This window comes from Talpa europaea (genome assembly GCF_964194135.1).
Source record: "Talpa europaea genome assembly, chromosome: 6".
Taxonomy (NCBI): domain Eukaryota; kingdom Metazoa; phylum Chordata; class Mammalia; order Eulipotyphla; family Talpidae; genus Talpa; species Talpa europaea.
The window spans coordinates 42,871,590-42,889,817 of record NC_140072.1 but is presented as its reverse complement, the minus strand read 5'-3'; the positions used below and the strand labels follow the sequence as shown (position 1 = coordinate 42,889,817).

Here is an 18,228-nt window from a genome sequence, read left to right as displayed (position 1 = left end):
TCTAGTGTTTAAAGACACAAGGTCAGAGGCCTGGTCCTTGCATGGAGAATCTGTCCCCACAGACTGTGGGCCCAAGAGCCAACCCTGGAAGAAGAATGAAAGGTCCTTTCAGTATCAGATCTGGAAGCTTCTGAAATGCACAGGAAATGTAAAAACTGTGAACCCTCTAAGCACGTGGACTGTTGTCCCTTATTTTTGCTCAGATATTCCAAATGTTTCCCTTGTTTACCCACAGAAAATAAAACTAGTCAACTGTATCTCAGACCTATCCCTTCAAGAGTTTGTTTTGTCACTTCCAACATGTGAACCTATTCATCCAAGTCTCTACTTACTGCCAATGAGACCAACAGACAAAAGGCGACTGTAAGAGTGAATAAAAATCAGTGACGCCAGAACAATGAACACGAAGAGCAGCTCCTTCCAAAACAAAGACTCAAATTTTTCAATCACAAGTGTGGCTTTTTATGTGTTTACTGCATGTGTGTGACCAGTTCCAAGATGTGTGGGCTATCTCATTTACTGTGGCCCAGAACAAAGTCATCTGACGCCAATCAGGTATTATTGTCACTACTGGCAAACAAAAGCGAACAGGAATACTATATTTTAAGCAGAAATATTTAAAAATTGGACATGAACGCGATGCAGCTCCAAGGAACTGGGGAAAAGTCATTCTGCTCGTTACATTTGCAAATGACTCAAAGGCTGTGTGGGCTGACTTCTAGGATGAAAGCAATAGTCTTTCCTCCTCCCTAAAAGAAGCATTTTTGGACTCCAAATCTGTTACATTTCAAAGATTAGAATACTGTTGTCCTTGCCCTCTTGCATGCTTTTCCTGCTATTTGAAAAATATCTCAAGAAGAGGAGCTATCCCAGCCCACGTCCAGGATTCAGTAGGCCCCAAAGCAGCCCTCCTGGTCCTCCTCGCTCTCTTTGGCCTCCACCTTACAAGAAACAAAAAATGAAAAGTGACGGTTATGGAGACTTAACCTCTCACAGTCACCTAGGGACTCCCACCAGCAGTAGAAACTGTGAACTGGGAGGGAAAGGAGGGGTACTGGGACTAAACCTCCACCTCCCCAGAGAACCCTCAGCTACTGTTGGGAATATGGCCATCCTCTGTGCCTTGGATGGACAAAGGTTGCAAACCACTGATGAAAGATTATTAATATACTTGAGTTCTGAGCTTCTCCTAGGCAGGAGTAAAGTGACTTAGGATTTGGCTTGTACTCAGTGGGGCACAGTAAGCACTGTAAGTGCCAATGAAATACTGACACTGAGCTTGCAACCACCAGCACATGGGACCTATGAGATGGACATTTGAATGCCAGGAATGCCAGGGTAGGAACAGGAAACTTCACGGGGAGTTCAGGGCTGCAGAGCCGGGCTAAGAGCCAAGTCTGCCACTCAGCAAAGCTGGAATCTCCTTTCAAGGGGGTCAGGCAGCACAAGGTGCAAAGAACAAAATTGGAGTCCCCATAACCTTATTTATAAACACTGCCTGGAGGGGCCTCTCTGGTGGTGCAAGGGGTTTAGTCAACACCATGAAGCTATCAGCAGTGTCAGTAGCCACTGCAGCACGAGTTCCATCCCTGGCCAGGGAGTTACCCACATGGAGCAGCAGACCTCTCCTGACTCGCCTGCTGCTCCCCTCAGCAGTGCATTTCAGTCAGTCTGCCTGTTCTGTTCCCCACTCTGTCTCTGGTGAATCCTCTTACCATTCCCCACACCTCTGGCCTATACCCCAGCTCTTGTGAACATAAATAAATAAAATAATTCTTTAAAAAATGAAAATAAACACCACCTGGAAGAGGAAGTCTGCGTGAGAAAGCATGTGTCCTGCGACCTCCCGGAGGGAAAGTGTTCTGGAGGGTGCAGGGTACCAAAGCAGCCAGGCAATGCCACGTCGGGGCCCTGGGAGTCTGGGCTCTCTCAGCCAGAGACTCTCAGGCAATTAGACCAATCCCCATTTTTTTATATAAATTTTATTTTTATATTCCCCATACAATTGCGACCCACTTATTTTGACCCCAATCCCTCCTTTCCTCGCCCCCCACCCCCCATAGAGTGTCTCTGGTTCATAGTTGTTTGTTGATTTTGATTTTTACTTTCTTATAGTTTTTCTTTTTCCTGGTCCCTTATTTAAGTTTTCTAGATTCCTGCTATGAGTGAGACCATCCAGTATTTCTCTTTTTCTTTCTGGCTTATTTCGCTGAGCATGATCCCTTCCAGCACCATCCATGTTGCTGCAAATTGCATGTGCTTATCTTTTTTGAATGCTGAGTAATATTCCATGGTATATATGTACCACATCTTCTTGATCCAGTCATCTATTTTTGGATATTTGGGTTGTTTCCAAAGCTTAGCTATTGTAAACAGTGCTGCTATAAACATAGGGGTGCAGGTGCTCTTTGGAATTGATGTTTCTGTGTCCTTTGGGTAAATACCTAGGAGTGGAATTGCTGGATCCTATGGAAGCTCTATGTTTAGTAGGTCAAGAAATCTCCACACAGCTCTCCATGGTGGCTGGACTAGTTTGCACTCCCACCAACAGTGCAGGAGAGTTCCTGTTTCTCCACATCCTCACCAACATATGTTGTTGCTAGTTTTTTTAATATGTGCCATTCTCACTGGTGTAAGATGGTATCTCATGGTAGTTTTGATTTGCATTTCCCTGATGACAAGTGATGTTGAACATTTTTTCATATGCCTGTTGGCCATTTGCATTTCCTCTTCAGAGAAGTTTCTTTTTACCTCTTCTGTCCATTTTTTGACTGGATTAAAAAATATGGAATGCTTCACGAATTTGCCTGTCATCCTTGCGCAGGGGCCATGCTAATCTTCTCTGTATCGTTCCAATTTTAGTATATGTGCTGCCTAAGCGAGCACCAATCCCCATTTTTAAATGCATATTTTAATTTCCTCTATCCTGAACTGAAATTCATAGATAATATAACTACTGTCTCTCAATTTTTAAAAAATATCCATTCATTATCCTAACTATAACATAGAAGAGCTAAAAAGAAAAACAAATTTTAGTAAAATGATGTATAATGCTGCATAAGTACTCAGGAATGATTACTCTTAAAGACAAAAAAGCTCCCTCAAATCTCAAAAAATGCCCCTCTTCTGGGGACCCCAGCAGTAGCCTATAGTAGCCCCAAGCCACTGAGCTCCTCCCATAGGAGAAGAGGCCACAGTCACCTCTGGCAACTCACCCTCTGGCCACAGGAGAGGCGGCAGGAGGTGGGATCGCCACTGGCCCGTTCTTGCTCCACCGCTAAATCATGGGGCATCTGCAGGGACACAGAGTGTGGGGAGCAGCTCCAGTGGGGGGAGGCCTTCTGAGGATCCTCCTTGTGGGAGCACCCACCCACTCCACCTCCACCCACAGCCACCAGCTCTCCGCCCACTGATGCTGCAGACTAGGGCGCCCGAGGGGCAGCTGGAGAAAGAAAAAGCTAGTAGATGGGGCCTCCCTGGTGGCGCAGCGGTTGAGTGCTGGGTTGTGAAGCTGCCCGCAGCCTCTGCAGTGCTGGTTCGATCCCTGGCTGCTCCCCGGCCACCGGAGGAGGGTCCCACATGGCATGCAGACCTCTCCTGCCCCCTGCTGCTCCCCTCAGCAGTGTACTTCAGTCCTTCTGCCTGCTCTGCTCCCCGCTTTGGCTCTGGTGAATTCTCTCACCTTCCCGCACTTCTGACTGTACCCAGTGCTTGTATAAGCAAATAAATAAATCTTTTAAAAAAAAAAAAAAGAGTTGTCATTTAAAAAAAAAAAAAAGAGCTAGCAGATGGACTTGCTCAGAAATCCCAGGCCGGCAAGGTTGGACAAAGGTCAGGTTTCTTTAGCTGTTTCACCTTAGCACTCAGAGGTGCTTTTTCCTCACCTGTCTGGCCTAACAACCTGGATGGCCATGCTGCACTCCCAGCTTTGCCAACAGGAATGCACTAGTCCTGCTCATCTGAAAGTGAGACGAGCTTGCACAGTGAGTGCTCAGCGCCCCATCTTGTGCAGTGCTGCAGCGCACGGGAGGGTCAGTCAGTCCCCTGGAGTTCAATAGCATTGGGTTCAAATCCAGCTCTCTCAGATGCCATTTTCTAGCCCTGCGACAGCAAATTACTTAGGTTCTCTGCACTTCCTTTTGCTAATGGTAAAGTGAGGATAACAAAACCTACTTTGCCAGATTATATAAAGCATTAAGTATAATCAATGATTAAAAAATAAAGCACCCAGCCCAATGGAGGAAATAGAACAGACACTCAGAAAATGTCCTTCTTCTCTCGAACATCTGGAAGACTGCTGAGAGTGGCAGGGAGCCCCCAGAGACCTAGTTACAGACCAGGTCACTGATATCAGACTGTCTGCATCTCGTAAAATGGAAAAAATGATACTTTGCTGGAACAACTGACGCACATGCTCAGGGAGGCTCTGCACTGGCCAGTCCCGTGGCTTCCGCTAATCCGGTGCCACCATCGCCACCTCCACTTGCCTGTCCCCAGCCCTGGGGGCATGGGAAAGCATGCTCTTCCACGGGAACCAGCTGGAGCATTTACTGCACCATCTGCTACTTCCTCTGAGGTCATTGATCAGGCTTCCTCCTACAACTTGTATCATTTCTACTAAGGAAAAAATGAGATTGATGTGGCTTCAGTTTAAAGCAGGAGTTACGGTGGGGCAAGAGGGAAACTTCCCCAGCAGTGACGCTTATCTAGATAACTGGCTCCTCTCTGCACTGTTGGCAGTGGATTTGATGCACTTGTGTCACAAGGTAGGAGACTAGGTCAAGTGACGTCAAAAGTTCCTGGCAGGCCTGGGAACAGTGGGTTTCTGGACTGAGGAGGGTCAGGGATGCCAGGGAGGTTTGCAGGGATGCACCAGCTCTGGGGCCACCAGATACAGGGAGCTGAGCAGGGAGTGCAGGAAGTTGAGGCAGGTGGCCATGTAGAGGTCTGCGTAGTGCATCAGCTGGCTGGAGAAGAGCGTGTGGCGGAAACCGCAGCGGAACAGGCTGCCCATGGTGCTGTAGCACAGATCCAGCTCCCGGGACAATCTCTGTCCAAAGGGGCAGAACGCTGAGATCCCATCCCAGCTGGTCCTGCACCACCCATGGGCAAGCCCACCCTACTGGGGCCAGACCCAGCTCTGCCTCCCTGGGTGTGTCACCTGGGAGCATTGAGGTCTTTGCCCACACAGGGAAGGAGCTGCATTCTTTGTACCCAGAAGCTGCACGCAGCTGTTATGCCAGACAGTGCTCTAGGAAGAGGGCAGCTCTCCTCTTTGCCATGAACCCCACTCCCTGCTTCCCTCCCAGTCACCTGCTTGGCCCTGGAGAGTGAGTGTGCCAAACTAAACCCTCAGCATAATTTACCTTCCAATGTTCCCACAGAGGCTTTGCAGAGGCCCACATGTTCAGCCCCTTTCCTGCTCCCCAGCAAGCTCCCCAGCAGGCCACCTCATCATCCTTCGTTCAGAATCTAGAGAACTGGTGCAGACATTGACTACCAGTGACCAAGAGCATGCTGTTTCCCCTCTCCAAGCCTTAGTCTCATCTTAAAACGAGAGTGGCAATCCTTACCTAGCCCCCCCCAGAGGATTGTGGAAGGAACAAATGGAGAGCAAGGGTTTTATGCCCTGCAAGACTCCGCAAAGATCCTTCGTTACTGTCCCACGAGAGCCTGGGGATGCCAAGTGACCCTTGGGACTCTCCCAATTGTAATGTAATGACCCAAGGGAATTCTCTTTGCCCAAGACCCCTAAGCTCACTGGCCCTAAATCCCATCTTCTCATTCCCCTCGTCTGGCTCATCCCTCACACTGACAACAATTGGCTATTTGGTATTATGAGGATCCAGCTCAGACAGGCACTTCTCCAGGAGGGCTGGTGGTGGAAATTGAGGGACAGACACCCAGTTCCACAAATCACTCTGTTGGCTGAGCTCAGCCCTTGCTTGAGCACACTGCTGTCATTTGAAACATGGGCCAGCAGAGGGCGATGGCTGACAAGGACAGGTGGAGCTGCAGAGGTTGGGGTGAGCCAGCTAGATAACTGGGCTCTGGAGACCTGGAACCAAGCACAGCCCTCTTCTCCACCCCTCCTCATTCGACACCAGCTCTTACCTGAATCTCTCTCTTGATGGAGTTGATGACTTGCAGGCCACAACTGCTCCCATCCATGTACCTGGTGCAAAAATGGCCACATGACCCAGGGAGAGAGGCACTGAGCTTCCAGGCATTCTTTCCCTACACACCCACACTATTCAGGAGTCACTGCCTGGCACCCAGTAGGAGCATTGAACTGGATGTGTGCACTGTGTGACGGTAGGAGTTTGTGTCCATGCTGGCTGGGTTAAGAGGAAAGGCCTGGGGGAATAATGAAAGTGGTCCCACGGTGGTCAGAAAGGCCCCAAAGTCCAGTTTACTTGAGAAGCCCAGCCTGAAATGGATCCTCTTGACTTCCTGATGATGCTGGCCAGGGCCTTGCTGCCAGGTCTACATGTAGCTGACACCATCCACCCCCTCCCCACACCCAGGAGGGCCCTGGGGCCAGGACTCACTGGAACAGATCAGCCAGATGTGTGTCCAGTCTTTTCAGTTCCTCCATCTGCTCTGAAACAAGGACAGAAGTCAGCAGGGATGAATGACAGCCCTCCCACACTTGTCTGCCCGGGGCCCATCTCAGCCTATAGGGAGGACAGGGGTGGCTAGGTGTCTACTGCACACACTCCACAGCTATGTACAATAGGCCCCCACTTTAGGATCGGTCCGCTATGCCTTCAAATCACTTTATAAGTCCTTCCTATCAAAGAATAAACTATTTTAGGATATAACATTCACATTACAAATGCCTCCAACTACATCATGTCATGGTGTATTTCAATAGATCTGCCTGTTCTGGTTCTCAATCTGTCTCCAGTGAATCCTCTTACCCCTCCCTCCCCTTGCCCCTGGGCCTCTGGCCTATACCCCAATTCTTGTATGCATAAATAAATGAAAATAAATATTAAAAAAAATACTGTGCTAAACCCAAAATGTTTGGGTTCTCAGCAACCCCTGATCCCAGAATACTTCAAGAGAGGGAGTGGGCCTTGCACTGACTAAAAATCCTCAGGGAAGTGGGCCTCCCCTGGTGGCGCAGGCAGTTGAGCACACAGCGCTGTGAAGCTGTCCGCAGCCTCTGCAGTGCCGGTTTGATTCCCGGCCAGCAAGGCAGATTCCCACATGGCACAGCAGACCTCTCCTGCCTCACCCACTGCTCCCCTCAGCAATGTTTTTCGTCAGTCTGCCTGTTCTGTTCCCCGCTCTGTCCCTCGTGAATCCTCTCACCCTCCCCCACATCTAGCCTGTACCCCAATTCTTGTATAAATAAATAAATAAATCTTTTAAAAATTAAATAAATAAAAATAAAAATCCTCAGGGAGGGTGTGGAAGGAAGACTCAAAAATACCAGGGGTCCCTGAAGTCAGGAGGCAGGGATTTGAGTCTCAGCTTTGCCCCTTCAGGCTGTGTGACTTTGGACAAACTGATTAACCCCTCTGGCTCACTATTTCCTCACGTATAAAATAGATCCACACTCATAAACCACAAAGTGGACAGGATTGTCATGGCCATTCATGACCCCCCAGAATAAAAGGGGAAGATGACCAGGTATCCAGTGCCACCCTGCTAGTTCCTGACCACCTTGGCTCACCCTTTTCCCAGGCCCAGATGCCCAGCTCCTGGGACAGCTCAGGAACCACCAGGCAAGTCTGCCAACCCTGCTTCTTCTTGGATTTGAGGATGTCCCCAAAGATGTGGTCTCCAATGTAGAGGATGTCCTTGCCCCGCACCCCGAGCAGCTCACACACCACATCAGAGGAGCCTGCCCCACCGTGGAAGGGCAGGCTCGCTCACAGCTCTTCCTGTCCTGGTGGGCAGGTGCAGGACATGGGCTCCCAGCCAAGGGAGAGGACGGGGAGGGGCAAGGGAGCTGGTACCTCCAGAGTAGACGGCACAGTGCTGGTGGGACCCGGTGTAGGTGCCCACACGGAGCTTGCCCGAGTCCTGGGAAAGGCAGAGGGGCAACCTGCTCAGGGAAGGCAGCACACAGGGGAGGATGGAGGCTGTCCTGAAGGAGTCCAGGGGTTTCTGCCCCCAGGGACAGACTAACCAGCCCAGCCTGCAGCTGCAAAGCCCAGGTCAAGTATGAGAGGCAGACTCCCTCCCCACATTGTGGTCCACAGGTCAAGGTGAACGGGGCCTCAGCATTACCATGTTGACCTGTCTCAGCACCGTTCCCTCTGCAAAGAAGCGGGGCTTCTGTGTGTCCACCACAATCAGGTCAAAGTAGGACCTCCAAGGCCTGGCTGAGGCCTCCGTCTGCTGGGCAGATGTGGGGATAGTGTGCAGATGTGCACTCAGCCCGGAAATCTCATCCAGCTCCCCCTTCCTCAACCAGGTCATCCACCCCCGCTCCACCCTGGCCGGCTGGGCCACCAGCCCAAGCCCAGCCAGGGCTTGTGCGACCCTCGAGTCTCGAGTATCCACATGCCCTGGTCTGCCTCACAGTGAGATGGCGCATGCCCAGGGCACCAAGGTGCTGGCTCTCTGCCTGTGTGTGTGGAGGCTGGTGTGGGACATCACATGGACTCTTTTATCACCTCTACAGTGCCTCACCATGCGGTCAGAGACCCGGAGACATGGGACAGCTCTGATCAACTCAACTGGTCACACTGGAGTTGCAGGACATGTTCCCTACTCCCCTCCCTGGGCCTGCACAACCTCGTCATCCCTTCCACCTGCAGAGCCCCACCCCAAACCTCTGATTGCCTTGTCATGCTTTTCTATAAGGGCAAGAGCAGCCATTCCCCACCCCTGTAATTTTCTCCTCCTGGCAGAAGTCACTGGCCTCCCACCCACTGTGGAGGCTTGACAGAGGCCCACCCATGTGAGCCGACCCCTCCACACACTAGATTCCTCCTCAAGGAGGCACCTGGACATGGCAGAGGCCTTCAGACCATGGCAAACCTTGGCTTTCCCTCATCTTGGATAACCCACCCAGGCAGGCACATGGCACTTACCTCTGCGGCACCAAACAGGTAGGACATGATAGCCTGGCAAGGACAGGGCAAAGGTCAGGCCCCCAGCTGGACTGACCCAGGGGCCATTGCCTGCTTCTGCCCTCACCTCCCCCCCACCCCAGGACACACTAGGAACAAGGCATAAGATGGTAGGGAAGCTGCTCATTTCACCTTAAAAGACAAGAAAAATGGACCCCAAAACACCAGTCAACCAAGTGGTGGGGGTAGCAGCCACCCCACCCCTTCACTGTTTCCTGCAGTGCCTCAGTCTCCCCTGGAGTCAGGAAGGAGGCAAGACTCTGGGCGCAGAGGCTGTGGGCCCCATCCCTCCATAAACACTCACATCTGTGTAGTTGTAGCTGCTGTTGGTGGCCAGAAACACTTTCCCAACCTTCTTCATGTTGCCCAGCAGGATGGGGATTTGCTCCTGGGACAGAGATAGGATTGAATTCTGTGGGTGTGGTCCCCCCAGAGAAGTCCTGGGAGGCCCTTTCAGGCCTCAGCCTCCTGGGAGCCAGCCTCCAGCTCACCCCCCATCAGGCAGGGAGGTCCTGAGCAATGCCAGGCTGTCAGCTTGTACAAATCTTTAGGAAGGAGGTCAGGGAAGGGGAACAGTCCTACTGTCCTGGGGAGCAGGGGGAGAAAGGGATAGGCCTGGCCATGACCCTGGGTCTATGGACACTCACATCCTTCTCCACATATTTCTCTAGGTATTCAAGAGTCTTCTCTTTGAGACAACCCTGCAGGAGGAAGGAGGGCAGAGAGTGTGTGTGTGTGTATGTGTGTGCACGCACACGTGTGTGTGCCCATGCACTAGCCTAGATCCAAGATGTGGGGGAGCCCAGGTCACAGTCCTCAGTGGGAAGAAAAGCAGAAACTTGATGGGGCCTGGAGTCCTGGGAGTTGGCCTAGGAGAGTCAAGCAGGGACCAATCAAGGGTCCTGGGGTCCTGGGCCACTCCGTTACATCCTGGTACAGACTTAGGAAAGACATGAAGAGGTTTCCATGTTGATAGCCAGTGTCACAGCTGGCACAGAACATGAAAGGAAGGGGAGGCTAATTAGGGGACCTGAGGTGACCACCACCCCAGAGCCTATACCAGAGAGACCTCTCCAGTCTCAGTGAGGCTGACACTGGACTCATGTCCTAGCCATTCAGGGAGGGGTGTTGAATGTCACCACTAGAGGACACTGATGACAGGCTTAGGGGCCCTCTGCAATGAAAGCCTTTTTGCTGTGCTCCTATAACCCCTCAAATCCTCTTGAGGGACCTCTGCATCTGGCAGGTGCCCACTTCAAGGCTGGGCCCCTGGGCAGTGATAACATCCCATGGGTCACCCACGGCCAGGCAGGTCCGAGGACGCACTTGGTGCAGCAAGAGCAGCCAGAGAAGAGGTCCACGAGGCAGGCATAGAGATAAGTTTCTGGGATGGAGAGGCAGGCCAGTCACTGGCCAGAGATCCAGGCAGCAGCCTCCCAGGCTCGAGTTGGGCCCCAGAGAATGACCTCCCCACATTCCCATCCAACCCTCACCTGGCAGGCTGAAGAGAGTATTGAGGAAGGGCCTCCCCGGTGGCGCAGCGGTTGAGCGCTGGGTTGCGAAGCTGCCCGCGGCCTCTGCGGCGCCGGTTCGATCCCCGGCTGCTCCCCGGCCACCGGGGGAGGGTCCCACATGGCGCGCAGACCTCTCCTGCCGCCCGCTGCTCCCCTCAGCAGTGTACTTCGGTCCTTCTGCCTGCTCTGCTCCCCGCTCTGGCTCTGGTGAATTCTCTCACCCTCCCGCGCTTCTGACTGTACCCAGTGCATGTATAAACAAAAAACAAATAAATAAATAAAAACATGAAAAAAAAAAAGAGAGTATTGAGGAAGCGGAAGCGCTGCACCTGGTCCCTCTGAATGAACTTACTGGGGTAGAAGCTCCTTATCTCTGCTCTGCAGAGGGAGGCAAGCTGGGTGCTGCTGTGACCCCTCACCAGCGCCGCCCAGGGGCCGGGCCCTGCCATTCCTTCCTCCTCCACCCTTCCTGCTCTACCCCCTTTATCAACCTGACTTTGTGAGCCTCTGCTGTGAACCTATCTCCCCTCCCTCCTTTCTCTCCTCCAGTATCCAGGAGTATACTCGCCTCTTCTTCCCTCCACCCCACCCCCTTACTCCCTTACTCAGAGAGAAAAGAGAAGCCATGGACTCCCAGCAACACATTCCCGTGGGCATCCACCTTCAGCAGGTTCCCGTAGAGTGAGTCAAACACCAGCCCCCTGGGGAGAGAGCAAAGGCTGCAGGTGGGGGTGCCAAGGCCATGGCCGGTGACAGCCCCCTCCCACCAGGAGAGGGCTCCTCCCCCCCCCCCCCCCCCCGTGCACCTGGTGGGGAAGGCAGGGTCGTAGGTGTAGCGCAGGATCTCATGAGGGTACCCGATGCACACCAGGCGTTCCAGCAGCAACTCGAAGGCCAGCGTCTCATAGGCCGGGGATTTGTACGCTGTGGAGATCCCAAGAAGACCCAGGCTGGTGGTTGCCCACCTCCTGTTCTGCCCTGTCCCAAATTTCCTGTGCTTCCTCCTCCCTACCAGGCAGAGTGTAATCCAAGTCGAGACCAAAGCAGCGAATCTTCCCCAGGGCCAGGCTGTGGTTGACAAAAATCCTGGGGAGGGGAGAAGGATGTTGGGATCAGCACACCAAACTCCAAGACCCAAGGTTTTGTTAGGCCTGAGGGTGTCAAAGCATGTGGGTATGAGTGTATATAGGGAGTGTGCTCTAGGTCCCCCTGAGAGCCAGGAAGTGTAATTGTCTTTAGGGGGGGTCATGGTCCAAGTTCAGTGGATGCCTTTTGTCATAAGTGGGTGTCAGGCATGAGGAGTTGGGGGAGACCATCGTGAGAAGGAAGGGAAGGAGCTCATACCCTGCCAGGGGGGTTTCCTTCTGCAGGGAACTGCCTTGCAGTTCAGGCACATATTTTGAGGGTCACGATATCTGTATATTTAAAGGAGCCATCTCAGGGCTGTGTTATGTGGGGTATTCAGAAAAGGAGGGGTTTACAGCTGAGATTCCCCCCAACCCACACCCCAATAGCCCGTCTCACCGCTGGTTCCAATCCTGCTTTAGACCTTGAGAGACCAAGCCCCGTGGCAGCCCTTGGGGTTCCCTTGGCTCTTCCCCATCCACACTGGCCATCACCACCAGAAGTCAGGGCCGGCAGTGATCCCTTCCCTGGTCACCTGCACACTGTCAGCGAAGCCCAGAGTTCCCCTCTCCCTCAAATACTTCTTTTAGATACCACTGACTTGCTGGTCCGGGGCCTCCATCCCCTCCCCCTTTGAGGGAGGAGTCAGTCAGGACAGTCTCTGGTATTCCCTCTCTTCTTCAAGAGAAAATGCAGTAATGGTCAGGGAAGAATAATTCAGTTACACTATGCCACCTTACGCCTCCAAGGACCTCAGCCACCTCGAGTATAGCAGAGAACCCAGGGTGAAGTAAACATGAGGTTACAAAGAGAGGAAACTCATGTGCTTTGAAAACAAGTCTTCAATAAATAAAGAACTTGGGAGACTCTTGCTTTATATACTTGGTGACCATCTTTCCCACTCCAAAACCATCTAAAGAAATAATTGTTAGGTCCTCCCTGGTGGCGCAGGTGATTGAGTGCCGCACTATAAAGCTGTCCGCAGCCTCTGCAGGGCGGGTTCGATCCCAGCCAACTGGTGAGAATCCCACATGGCACAGCAGACCTCTCCTGGCTTGCCTGCTGCTCCCCTCAGCAGTGTATTTCGGTCACTCTGCCTGCCTCTGGTGAATCCTCTCACCCTCCCGTTCATCTGGCCTGTACCCCAGTTCTTGTATAAATAAATGAATCTTTAAAAAAAAATTGTTAGAAGTGTGTCCAAGAGTTCTAAAAGTAACAAGTGACTAGGCTCTTAGAATCAGGAAAAAAAAAAAAAAAAGACAAAGTCAGCACCAAAAATCGGAGCAACTGGGGTCATTTAGGGTGAAGCTACGGACAGCCCCTGAGGGCCATGCCACTTGTTTTACAATAAAATACTGTGCTTGGCATGCAGGGCAGTGAACTGGATCATCCGGAAAGACCCAGGTGATGTGACACATCATATTGTAAAAAAAAAATGTTAACAATCCATTTTAGAAAAATTTTCTCTAAAGTAGCTAAACTCAATGCAGTCAGGCAATTTACAGGGATAAAATTTATTTGGGGGAAAAAAAGCATGTCATGGACTAATTCCCTCCTTGGCAATGTCTATAAGGATGGTGAGGCAAGACTATGGAGGCTGCGGGCCTCCCCAGTGGCGCAGCGGTTGAGTGCTGGGTTGCGAGGCTGCCCGCAACCTCTGCAGCGCCGGTTCGATCCCCAGCTGCTCCCCAGCTGCTCCCCGGCCACCGGAGGAGGGTCCCACATGGCGCGCAGACCTCTCCTGCTGCCCGCTGCTCCCCTCAGCAGTGTACTTCGGTCCTTCTGCCTGCTCTGCTCCCTGCTCTGGCTCTGGTGAATTCTCTCACCCTCCCGCGCTTCTGACTGTACCCAGTGCTTGTATACATAAATAAATAAATAAATCTTAAAAAAAAAAAAAAAAAGAGTATGGAGGCTGCATTGGATGGATGGATGGATGGATGGACAGCCTGTATATATGGCAGCCTTTACTGACACTGTCAAAGGATCATCAAGTTTCAGAAATCAGGGAGATTTCTGGAGTCATTTTACCTTTGATTTTGTGCTTTCTGCTCTCTCATGGGATCCCTTTAAGCCTCCTTCCCATATGACACAGTTCCTCTCTCAGTCAAAAGCAAAGAAGAAAACAGAATACCTGGTTAGGAGAAGTCACTGGAAAGCTCCTAAGCCCTCCCATTGGGAATTAACATGGCAAGTATGCAAAATTGTAACTTGCTTTCCCTATAATTAAATTGACGTCTTCCCAAGCTTCCCTTCCACCTGAGCACAAGGAAGCCATCCAACAATACTTACTTACCTTCAATCACTTCAGCTGATTTCTCAGCTCACTTCTCCAGGTACACTTCCAGCCACCTCCCAGGGCTGACTGAGCAATGCAGGGTCTACACCCAGTCAGGCTGGTAGTTGAGAGGGGCGTCTCTTCTTGATGGATCCCATGTGACTTTCACTGGCACGGCTGGGGGACCAGCACTTTCACGCTGCTGTATGCTGAGGTGGCCGCATTCCCACAAGGTCTTCAGCTGGCCAGTCTCTGTGGCCATCCCATGAGACAGCTGCGTGTCCAGATCTCAGGGCCCTTGGATAACAGGCAGGAAGGACCATGGGCTATCACAAGGCCCTCTTGGCCCTGAGCCCTGTGCCACTGGCACCCTTGTAGGCATTCAGTGGCCCACACAATCCTGTGCCTTCCTGAAGGTGGCGAGATGCTCTTGAGGCCACCAGGAAGAGCAGATTTGTAACAGTAACAATAAGTAAACTCTTAAAATTGAATCTTTTGCTTTTCACTGTGTGCGAGACCTTGTGACAAGCCATGAGGCAGGCCCATGGAGATTCTGTACTTACAGATGACAAAACTGTAGCAACAACAAGTTAAGAGCCTTGCCCACTGTCATAGAGCCAATAAACAGCTAGCAGGGACGCCAACATCGCTACTCTCACCCACTGTGTGAAACCACCCGTGCCAACGTCCTTCCCCAAAGTCTCTGGACTTTTCAGTGTCATAAAAGGCAAAGGTAAGGGACCTCCCTGGTAGTGCAGGGGTTGAAGTCTCAGCGCTATCAAGCCATTGCCAGCCACTGTGACATGAGTTCGATCCCAGCCAACGAGCTGACCCACATGGTGCAGCAGACCTCTCCTTTCTCCCCTGCTGCTCCCCTCAGCAGTGTATTTCAGTAGATCTGCCTGTTCTGCTCCCCACTCTGTCTCTGGTGAATCCTCTCATCCCTCGTACCTCTGGCCTCTACCCCAGTTCTTGTATGCATAAATAAAATAGAATAAATCTTTTTTAAAAATTTAAAAGACAAAGAAGGCCAAGGAAGTGTCCCAGATTCAAGAAGGCTAGCGTAGTGTGACAGCTGAATGCAATATCCAACTCAGGAGGGAGGGTAGAGGACTGGAAGATGAGCAGTAAATCAAAATGGCATCTTTATGAAAAACACCAGTGTTAATTGCTCTGCTGTGGAAATGTAAGAAAATTCTCTATTCCTGGAAAATACTGAAATATTCAGGGTAAAGCTCAAGCTTACCTTCAAATGGCTAGGGAAGCGTCATGCATGTGCATATGCATATACATGACTACGTGCACACGTACACGTATACGTGCACACTTACTGGAGTGGAACAAATAGTACAGCAAACGGAGTGAAATGTTAATGATAGGTAAATCTTGGCAAAGAATATAAGGATATTCTTTGTATTATGTTCTGTTTTTATAATTTTTCATAAATTTGAAATTATTTCCAACTTAAAAAAACATTTAACAGAGAGTCTGTGTCCCAAGGCCCCATGCCACCCTGCAGCTCTCTCCTCTCCCATTGCCTCCTGAGCCCCAGCTTGGTACCTCCCACCTGCCAGGAGACTGGTACCTGGACTGTCTGTTTCAAAAGTGGCCCCACCTGGTGAGGCCTGACGCTCAGAAAGGTCACTAATCAGGGGTACAGCGCCCTCCACCCCTCACCCTCCACCTTGTCCAGACAGCCACAGGGGGTCACAGCTGCCTGAGCAACACAGGATTGTGTGGGCCAGAACTTCAGGGGCCTTCCTGAAGGTGGCGAGACGCTCTTGAGGCCACCAGGAACTTCCCCAAGACAGGGGCTGCTGGACAGGAAGACTGAGGCAAGAACTGGAGTCTTGATTAGGTCTCTCAGGAAATGCAGTGTTTGTATTTGTTTAGAGAAGAAAGTGTTTTCAAGCAGCCAGTGCTGAGGGGCAGTAAGGAAACTGGATTTGAGGGGCAGCAGAGGCTGGGAGCTGCCTCCAGGCAGATGGCCGTGGGGCCCAGCTTGGTGGTCTCCCCCTCTGCTGAGACTGCACTGACAAAGGGCCTGTCCTGAGGTGGGTTTGGAGGGACTGTGACTAGAATCAGTCTCTGAAAGTCTCCACCATCAGTCCCAAGGCCCAGAATCATTTCTACCCCTCCCGGAGCAAAGGATCCCCCAACGTAGGAGGGAGCAGATTTGGATTAAAAGGTCAGGAGATTTCCAAGGACTTACCTCTCCTTCCATCAAAATCACAGAAGATGCTGGCAGCTTGTGGTATGTGTGAGTGCTGGTGTGAATGAGTGAGCATGGGTGTGAGTGCAGGCTCAGGGGTGGGTTATCGGTGAGCATGTGTGTCTGTGTGTGAGCAAGGTGGGAGGTGAATGTACGTGTGGGGGGGTGTGAGTGTGAGTCTAGGGTGGGTATGGGTAGCATATGTGTGTCAGCATACATGTGTCAGTGTGTGTTAGAGTCCATGTATGTGTGTGCATGTATGGTCAAGGGTGGGAGCAAGTGTGTGCGTTTGTGGCTGTTGGGTACATATGTGTGAGTGTGTTAGTGTGTATATGAAGGGGTGTGTGTGTGCACATGTGAGCGACAGTGGGAGGTATGCAGGCGTATTGGCACTGGAGCCTGGCAGAGGGCATGCTGCTCAGGCTGGAACACTTGAGCCTGCAGCCTGCACTGGAGCAGAGGCAGAAATATCACCCACCGGTCTGTTTTGAAAAAGCACAGGCTGGAAGAGAGGAAGCTGAAGGCCCAGTTCCCCCATGTGACATCAATACCAGGCTCTTTGGGGTTCCTCTTTTAGGTAAAATTGACCCCTGTGGGAATGACTTCATTTACTCCTAAATTGGAAACCAGGGAGCTCCGGGTTCAGCAGCTGTGCAGCCCTGCATGAGTCCTCAGGGAAGAATCTGAGGCAGCAGTACTGTGGGGAGCAGGAAGCATGGGAGAGCACTCTGTCCAGTCCTTGGGGACAGTGTCAGGTGCTCCAGTGAGGGCCAAGGTCAGGAGCTGTAGGAAGGCCTGAGGCAAGGTCTGGGGCTAGGACAAAAGGCATCTGAGGCCAGTCAAATCTCATCAAAGATTCAGGCCCTTGGCTTTAAAAAGATATTTAGGCAGCGCTCCATCTGCCCACCTGTGACTATGCAGGTGCCTCTTTTCACCAACTCTCTCCCTCTGCAGGGCAGCTACCTTCCTGCCTGCCTGTGACCTGTAACTGCCAGGACTTCTCTTCACAGACCTCCCTCAGTGGAGGCAGGTCTCCTCAAGGCCGCCTGCAACCATGCAGGCCTCTCTCGGCAAACCTGTCCCTTTCAGGGCTGTTCTTCCTGCCCGCTTGTGCCTATGCAAGTGTCTTTTATTTTTCTGTCTTTCTCCTAATAAACCTCTTCTTTAAATACAAAAAAAAAAAAAAGACATTTAATAAATCAAGCCAATGTTAGCTCTAGTAGGTACATAGGGGACTGAGGTCTGTCCTATCCGAGACCTTTAGGCTCTCATCCCTCATGAAACATCCAGCATTTATTGAGAACTGATTGTGTCCTAAATTCATTTGATTCTCACCTAGCCCTGTGATGTAGATATTATTACTACTATTATCCTTCTCCCTTCCTTCACAAGGAGACAAAGGTTGAGTTGGGTTTGAACATGTTCTAGAAATCTCTGTCACTCCCTGGGAACTTCATCTTTCCTTTCACTGCCCCTTCTTTTCAAGCCCTGCTCCCACCACAAACAAGACTACCACCATCATTCTAGAAGATTCAGTCTGCCGTTGGGTCTCAGTCATCACCCCAGCTCAGTTTGTGGAGCAGAGGTAGGAGACAGTCACCTTCTTTCTGGGGACATTGGTCCCTCTTGCACCTGGCCACTTAATCAGATTAGAAATTCCCAGTGACTGCAAGGGGCCAGGAGCTCAGTTGGACGTAGAAATGAGTAGAGAACAAAAGGGGTGGGGTCAGCATCTCAATGTTTTTGTTGGGCTGGTAAATCCTCTCCAGGCTTGGACAAGTTGCACATTCCCTGCTGAATCATGTAGGATGCCTAGAGACTTAGAGAAATCTGGCCCTGGGCCTATCCTGGGGCCACATTTCAGGAATGCTTGCCCCCTCCCCAGACACGGTTTGACATCACCAACTACTGGCCTGAGGGAAGGAGCCTTCCCTTAAACGTTTCATGCAGGGCCTTCCTGGTGGCACAAGGGGTTAAGATGCAGCACTATAAAGCAATCCACAGCCTCTG

General features: G+C 51.3%; 1 protein-coding gene across 1 annotated transcript; it reads right to left on the bottom strand.

The window, feature by feature from the left end:
- Positions 1–887: 887 nt before the first annotated feature.
- Positions 888–12,222, bottom strand: NT5DC4 (5'-nucleotidase domain containing 4; the record flags this gene model as incomplete). The annotated part of the gene is given in 19 exon segments (XM_084234809.1): positions 888–941; positions 3,216–3,293; positions 6,115–6,175; positions 6,552–6,603; positions 7,685–7,855; positions 7,971–8,037; positions 8,245–8,352; positions 9,054–9,086; positions 9,397–9,480; positions 9,740–9,793; positions 10,020–10,080; positions 10,419–10,474; positions 10,893–10,904; positions 10,906–10,992; positions 10,995–11,001; positions 11,212–11,307; positions 11,413–11,530; positions 11,619–11,692; positions 12,131–12,222. Coding segments are annotated over 19 exon segments (1,365 nt in total).
- Positions 12,223–18,228: the final 6,006 nt, after the last annotated feature.